The 7,475-nt window shown below is 53.4% G+C and overlaps 2 protein-coding genes across 2 annotated transcripts; both read right to left on the minus strand.

Annotated features, from left to right (window-relative positions):
• Positions 1-365: 365 nt before the first annotated feature.
• On the minus strand, positions 366-5,087 carry ACO1O0_001665 (uncharacterized protein; the record flags this gene model as incomplete). The annotated part of the gene is given in 9 exon segments (XM_083191148.1): positions 366-1,179; positions 1,246-1,561; positions 2,703-3,176; positions 3,221-3,362; positions 3,471-3,646; positions 3,763-3,982; positions 4,050-4,591; positions 4,654-5,059; positions 5,079-5,087. 9 exon segments carry the CDS (start codon positions 5,085-5,087, stop codon positions 366-368), a joined length of 3,099 nt encoding a protein of 1,032 aa, XP_083052362.1.
• A 1,010-nt stretch (positions 5,088-6,097) lies between these two features.
• Positions 6,098-7,178, minus strand: ACO1O0_001666 (class I SAM-dependent methyltransferase; the record flags this gene model as incomplete). Its single annotated transcript, XM_083191149.1, has 5 exons — positions 6,098-6,133; positions 6,200-6,309; positions 6,378-6,637; positions 6,688-6,825; positions 7,051-7,178. 5 exons carry the CDS (start codon positions 7,176-7,178, stop codon positions 6,098-6,100), a joined length of 672 nt encoding a protein of 223 aa, XP_083052363.1.
• Between the last annotated feature and the right edge of the window lie 297 nt (positions 7,179-7,475).

Below are 7,475 nucleotides of genomic sequence, written 5' to 3' on the forward strand. Positions count from 1 at the left end.
GCGCCAAGAAGATACACGAAACAGTTGAAAGTCCGACTTTCGGACCTGTATAGCTACGACGATAGTCGGTCTGAAAGTACTCAGAAATATAGCAGATAATGGATCAACTGAGGGATTACTCAATGTCTGTGTATGAAAGGCCGACTTTTGGGTTCGTCCAGCTACAACGACAATTGGGTTGAAGGTGTTCAGTCATATCGCTGATAAGGGAGCAAGTAGACAACTAATAATTGTGTGTGGTAATTCACTGGAGGACCATTGTGAATTCATTCAAGCTTATAATTGCTGCCATTTCGTACTATTTCGCAACCCCCTACTGATCTGTGATGCCTCATAATAGAAGACAAAGCTCTCATGTCAGGAAATCACCCAGAGAATGCCCTCTTCACCCGTCTCCAGCACTCTTCCTTCAGAGCCTGATGCTCATCCCCCGTCCTCACCACCGCACTCTTATTCTCCACCGCCCTGCGAACCAGGAACGCCAGGCACTCCCCGAGCGTGCCCCAGGCCGAGCACTTGAGCACGGCGGGCGGCGCCGCGCCGCTGCCATTCTGCTGCAGCAGCGAGAGGCTGAGCGCGTCCGACATGCCGTGCAGCTGCGCAAACGTCACGTCCACGGTGGGCAGCTTCTCCTCGACGCGGTGCTGGTGCAGGCGGAGCGCGGCGAAGAGGCTCTGCTTGTTGTGGCTGCATAGGAGTAGCTTCACGGACGGGAATGGCATCGAGCCGGTGGCGTGGCTGCCGACCTCGCCGATCTGCCGCCGGAGGGCTCCCTGGGCGATATAGTTGTACGCACTATCTGTGTCCTCCTTCGTATCGTGGATCAAGCTCCTGTCGTCGGAGAGGAGGTACGCTCCCCTTACCAACTTGAGGCCTAGGGTGAAGCCTTCCTCGCTGGCCGCGGAGAGGTGGTTGATGACATTGCCGACGGTGCTCTTGAGGTAGGCCTGGTATGTGTTGTACACGACGGCCGTGCCGTTGCGGTTGAATCTGCGCATGAGGTCGAGGGTGATGCTGTCAATGGTCTTTTGAAAATGCTGTGACTCGGCGTCCACAAGGATGCCGATGTTACGCCTTTTGCACTCGGTGCAAATATCATTGACAGCATCGAGCATCTGCTTTGGTAGAGTCTTGCCGGCTGCTAAAGCCGTGGTAACGGCGTGACCAGCACCGGTAAGCCTAGTCACAAGATGTTAGTGCACATGCCATCCTCCCGAAATAAAAAGGTATTGGGTTTCGACATACTTGAGGGCAACATAGTCTCCATGGCCGACGGAACCGACAGTCTTCATGACCCCTTCCCTCCAATCTTGGATATCGGGATCCAGGTTCACTCCTTGCTCCATGGCACTCCCCGAGGCGGCCGCGTGGCTACTCATAAAATGTGTCGTTTTGGTGCGGTGATCATAAACCGTCTCCTTGGCGTAGGTCATAATAATCCCCTTGAACCCAAGGTCCTTGAGCCGTTGAACGCATGCCTTTGTCTCCTGGAACGTCTCGCCCGCGCAGAACTGGTGGTAGAAGGTTGCCCTCAGGATGCCGCGGAGGATGGGATTCCGGTCTACATCGAACAAAGGTCCGCCGATGGGTTTGCATAGAAAGGAGAGAGTATGGAGAGCTGGAGTTAGTAGAAGGGGATGGGAAGAGATGGTTGAGATAAGCGTTGATCTGATGAGCGCCCCAGTGGACAAGGGCGCTAATGGAGGCCGGTCGAGGTTTAAGCGCCCTTGGTCGAAGTTGAGGGAATCTAGCTCTGGTTTGGACGTTGGCAGGTCATATTTCGCGACCTGAGATGACTTTGATCGAGTGAAGGAAACGCAAAATGGTGCTTTGGCAAATCCAGAGGTATGTAAGCCAATACGATGAGTCCTGAGTGGCACGGCGAGTCTGGGTAGTCCTGCCATCCTGGCGTATAGAAGAAGGAGAATTTTGCGTGTAGGTAACTTTGAAGTCCTCGAGACGCTCAGAGATGGCTTACCCAACTATATCTCATCATCTTCCGTAGTCGGAGATACACGACGGAGTACATATGTGCAGACTAGAGACCATCGAGGGTCCTAGACCTGTTCCGGTCGTCGGACGTGGCAATCGCTTAGACTGTGAGTTGCAAATCAACAGCACGTACACGTGTCTGCAACCATCCCGAAAGGTCCTTGTGTATCTCGTTTTGGGGTGAATGGATGAGAGCGCCATGCATCCTGCACATCCGGAGACGATACCGTGACCCAGCCCGTCCCGTTATCTCTGGATGTGGCTGCAAACCTCTGCGACAGGTCAGATGATGCCCCGATAAGGCAGACAATATTAGGGATGTATGCAGAAAGGAGAGGAGCTTGTCAGACATTATTACCCCATGTTCATGTCATACTGATCTCTAGCTCCATCGTGGGTTCCCAGGCGGAGGCGCTCCCGTCCCACCATCGGGAGGCTGCCCGATGGAAGCCGGACCGTAGATACGAAGACCCAACAGCTCGTTGAGTAAAGAAGCGGTGAAATCCTCCTGGTGTGTTGAATTCCACCAGAACTCTGAGAGTCTTTTGCAACCAGAAAAGGTCATGTGGATTGAGTTTAATGGCAATTCTCACTCGGTCTTGGACAAGAATGGTGTAAGACGACCATGTCCCGATAGAAACATGCTGAAGGATGAATTAAGAAATATAGATAAAATAATTTAAAAATTCCCAGTTTCAATGTTAATTAACCATCACCCGCAGTAAGAGACCACTCAATATCCCCCCAGTCCATCGAGCTCGCCACATCCAGAATTTGCTGCGCCGTCAGCTCATCAACCTGACCATCGCTGTCAACACCGCTGTAAAGCGACATGGTATTTGGATGTAGAGTCTCTTCCATTGTAGAAGCGACTACATCACTAGCTGCCTGTGTCGAGGATCGGGTCCAGCGCGTGTTGGGTTCGTGTTGTGTAGCGTCTGTCCCGCGCGGAGCGGGATGACGGAGGGCGATGAATTCGTCTATGAGCTCCTTCATCTTTTGTATCTCGGCCTTGCGGAATACCGCGATCTGGTTCCCGCTGGATACCATTTCGTCGACTATGGTGGCCGACTTTGCAAACCATTGCGGTTCCGTGTCGACAAACCGTGCGTCAACGGCGCGGGCCAGGAGGAGGACGACGGTGGCGGAGAAGAGGGGGTCAAGGTCTAGAGGTAGAAACGTCTCTTGGATAAAAGGTTAGCTTATATTGAATGTGGAAAATTAGAACCTAGCTTGCCTAAGAGGTCCTGAATGCGCAGGCAGTCGAGAATGTTGACAATTTGCTGCGCTGACTCAACGCACATCTGCATCAGCTTGCGCACCTTTGGCGAAGCAATCCGCGCATCAGCCTCAAAGGGTGTCTCGAATATCTTTATCAGACAGCAGAGCAACAGTGGCCTAGTAGCCAAGATCATGCACTGTTATGGTTGTTAGTGCTCGAAGCGGATTTCAACAGGTCGTGGTGGCAGGGGTCTGACCTGGTAGTAGAGAAGATGCAACTGCGCAACCAGCCTCGAGATCCCATGAAATTTGTCGTCTGTATAGAGCGGGAACTTTGAGCTGAGCTCGTCGGCTACGCTGGCGATGCTCTCCAGCACGGCCCTGGTGCTTGTTACAAAGTCTCTGTTCAACTGGCCCTTGGCACCATAGATGGCTACTCACCATCAGCAAGGTCAGCAGCTGGCAACACTGGTAAGGTGTATTTCAAATACCTACTTGTGCTGATGTCGGAGAGTATCTGTGTTAGCTTTATATGCATAGCGCAAGCACCTGTGCGCTGTGTAGAGCCTAGATACGTCGGTAGCTGGGTGCTGATGGCCTCATATGATAGCGACTGCGGAAGTCCCATCAAGGATGTCATCTGGCTGTCCATAACGTAGACTGTCCACCAAATCTTCCGACACCTGGACACAAGCTTCTCTCCCAGGTCTGCGACGGACATGTCGGTATGCATGCCGTAGTTCATCGCTACGCTCTTGGCTTGGCCGATCTAGAAGACACTTTTCAGCCCTGGCACTCAGTACATGACATCAATGGGAGTACAAAGGGTTCTGTACAAGATTATGGGATGCGTGTCGAAAGTCCAGAGCCTGATAGTACCAAGCCATGCCGCAGAGAATCTCCGACGACAGAACCGACTCCCTCCCGAGCGTCACGGGATCCGGCAGGAGCCGGACCGCCCTGAGGAAGAAATGGGCACCAGGTGGCCTCTTGGCGTCAGTCTTGCGCTGGACGAGGCTCTTCCCAAAGGCCAGGACGAGCAGGAACTGGATATACCAGAGCCCGGACTCGTCCAGCTGACGGTGCTCAAACTTGGCGTAGAAGCTGTGCAGGTTAGCCATGAACTCGTCCTCCTCGAAGAGATGGAAGAGTTGACAGCAGTGGAACTTGACCGCGTTGAAGAGATAGATGGCGTGGTCGATGCTGGGGATGGACCGCGTGTCAAAGGCCGGCGAGCCTAACTGGTCGAGCTCGAGGCGGTAGGCGTAGCCATCAAAGAGGAGGCTTTCGGTTGGAAGGGGTGATTGGCGGATGTGATTATGAGTAGCAGTGAGAACCCGGCGCGAGAAGGACCAGTTCGACGATGTTCCAAGATAGACTTGCATTTGGGTCAGCAGAAGGTGACCAGTGGTTATGGCTATGAGATTTAATGGCACTTACAGGCCTTCCCATCGGACGCAGACAGATATCGAGACGGTGTTGCTGTGAGGGGATTTGTCACCTCCGGATCCCCAGCGTCGAGCGTGTCTCCAGATAGAGATTGCCCGTCATCTTGGTCTGGGCTACGTTCAATGGGCTGGAAATGCTCAAAATCTGGGCCTTCTTCGATAGGCATCTGGTCGTCTATCGCCATCTCTACGCCAACCCTGCGGTTGAGGTGTCCCAAATTCTTATCGGTGCCATCTGTTGCCTGGTTATTCTCCAATTGAGCAATCTTCTCCATCAAATCAGCCAGGTGCCTGCCGATGCGAGATATGATTAGAAGCTGGCCTTGGTCAATGGGGGCAATCAATGCAGACCCTCGCGTTACCATGACCTTGTAGTCCCGGTCATCGAAGATGCAAGCCTGTCGGCGCTGAGTGCACCTTTCGCATGGATGGTGCCCCGAGCACTTGATCTTGTGTCTCCTGCATCGCGAGCATCTAGACCAAGCACCTGTGAGTATGGCATGCGTTCGGCTCTCCGGGTAATGTGGCGGGTACTGACGCGTAAGACGACCGCTTCGAGACACGCTGCCGCGACTGGGCCTCCATCTTTGGGAATTTTTCAGCTTGCGAGTAGGCTGGTAGAGGCACAGGAACTACACGTAAGTGGTTGAGGTCGGTTCAAGGCCCCCAAACGAACGTCCGACCATCGGCGTCACTGTGTCAGCATCCCGCTGCGGGGAGAGAGTTGGTACGCTGTAAGCCGATACTACCGGATCCCCGCGCCGTTGGGGGATGTGTTTCCAGACGGCGATAAGGTAATAGTTGGATCATTATTGGGCCACTTGTCTCTTCTAGCGTGTCTATGGGTTCTAGTCTGCTTGGCTGCTGACCTGGTGGCCATGTGTCACTCCATGTATTTGGCCTTCCACCCCCGCATATTAAGCTCACTGGGCCGTGCCTGTGGGAACCGAACCGAACCGACATGCAGAGGATGCCCCATGCGTTGCGTTATCTGACATTGGTGTGGGCGAAGTGGGACTGGCTACATGAGACAGATAACACGGGTCGGTCGGCCAAGATGCGGTGAATATCTCGGCGTGTTGTCATTTGATGCTCACCGACACCACCCTCTTCCCCCCCCTCGGTTGCTAGGTAGTATCCGTATGCGGAGCTGCTCCGTTCTCCTCACGCGGATCCTTGGCGCCCTGGACGCTGGAAGCGCCGTACCATGGCTTGGTGGGAGCTGATTTGCGCAGCGAGCGAGAATAAGGCAGCATGGTATGGAGGTCTGATTTGCTTGCTGTGTACGTTCAACTGAAGAATGGAATACGTATCCGGCTGTCGATAACCTCTTCCCAACAAACCCGCCCTAGCTGCTTCTCTCGCTGCCCGAGGGAGACTCGGGAGGAACGTAGTCCGGCTTCTGCGCGTATATAACGATGCTAAGTGTGTGAGTATCAATGGGCACGGTCGCACTTCTCCCTTTCCCAAGTCTGGCATGTGTGTACTTACATGGGCCAATATGCGTGATAGGATTGATTGCGAATATCCGCGCGAACCTTGGCGATGAAGACCTCCACCTCCTCTGTCGACCAGCCAAGCACACGTGTCAAGAGGGCCATGGAGATGGCCTGGAGACCACCTCCCATATTCTCGGTCGTCCATCGGCCTGGTGTTGCGGTTGATTAGCCCCCAAGTCTCAGAGTGCAGAGAAGCACGAGCTGGGCGCAAACAAACCTAGTTCCTTGAAGTGAGGATCCTTGGGCCACTGGTTAGTGGGCCATTTGTAGTGCGTTTCTTGTACGTGGATGTAGCCAGCGTCTTGAAGATTCTTTGCGTGAGACTTGGCGGCATTCATAGGGCGATTAATCTTGACCGCAGCGTCGTCAATGTATCGCGTCCACTTCTGGAGAGCAGAATCAGCGGGCAGAGAGCCATCATCGCACGATATGTACCCAATATCAACGAATTCAACCCAGCCCCCAGGGTTGAGGTTTCTGCAGCAAGCTATCAGCGGGGAATTTAAAAGGCCACTGGCGGTCCTTACTCGTAGGCTTCCTTGATGAACTGGGGCCAGTTGCCGAGCGAGCCCGTCATCATACGGGTATAGATTAGGTCAAACTTGGAGACGTAGGCCCACTCCGATTCGACATCATCGACAAAGAACTGGACATTAGGGGGAACGCTGTGTGGTTATAGCATGTTAGCTCATTGTTTTCATCTAGGAGCAATGGTGGTTCAGATTTCACTGACAAGGCCGGCTGGATTGGTGACAGATCAACGCCAACAACCTGGGCGTGATGTGTTAGATTCCAACGGAAATTTAGGGTTCAAAGATGGAACCAACCTCAGTTTCGGGATGCTCATCAGCTTCAAATTGCACGGTTAGCCTCCTGCTGCCGCTGGATACGAGACTTCCTTGGTAGACTTGCCAAAGTCCATGGCCCAAATTCCAGTACCGGTACCGATATCCAGCACCCTCCGAAGAGGCTTGTCTTGGCCGGCAGGGCAAGTGTAGAGCTTTCCTCTGAAGGTCATGTCCAGGAGGTTGTGCTGGAGGTCTGCATATTCCAATGTGAGCACACATCTAGAAAGACGTCCGGGTGACGGGGATGTTTATTTACCCAATCGCTCCTGTTCAACCTGGGTTCAAGGTGTGGTATTTTAGCTTCAGTTGGCTCTTTGCATGACAGGCGGAGCAGGATCTAATATTACCTCGTCGTTGGGGAGAATGTACGCTGAGATTGGGACAGGCGTCAGCACATGGCGTCAATTGACAGGGCAGAGCGCCACAGTAGAACAGCAACAACGGAGCATCTCACCCCCATCCTTATA

The sequence above is a fragment of the Amphichorda felina genome, assembly GCF_050947745.1.
Source record: "Amphichorda felina strain 45539 chromosome Unknown scaffold_2, whole genome shotgun sequence".
Lineage (NCBI taxonomy): Eukaryota > Fungi > Ascomycota > Sordariomycetes > Hypocreales > Bionectriaceae > Amphichorda > Amphichorda felina.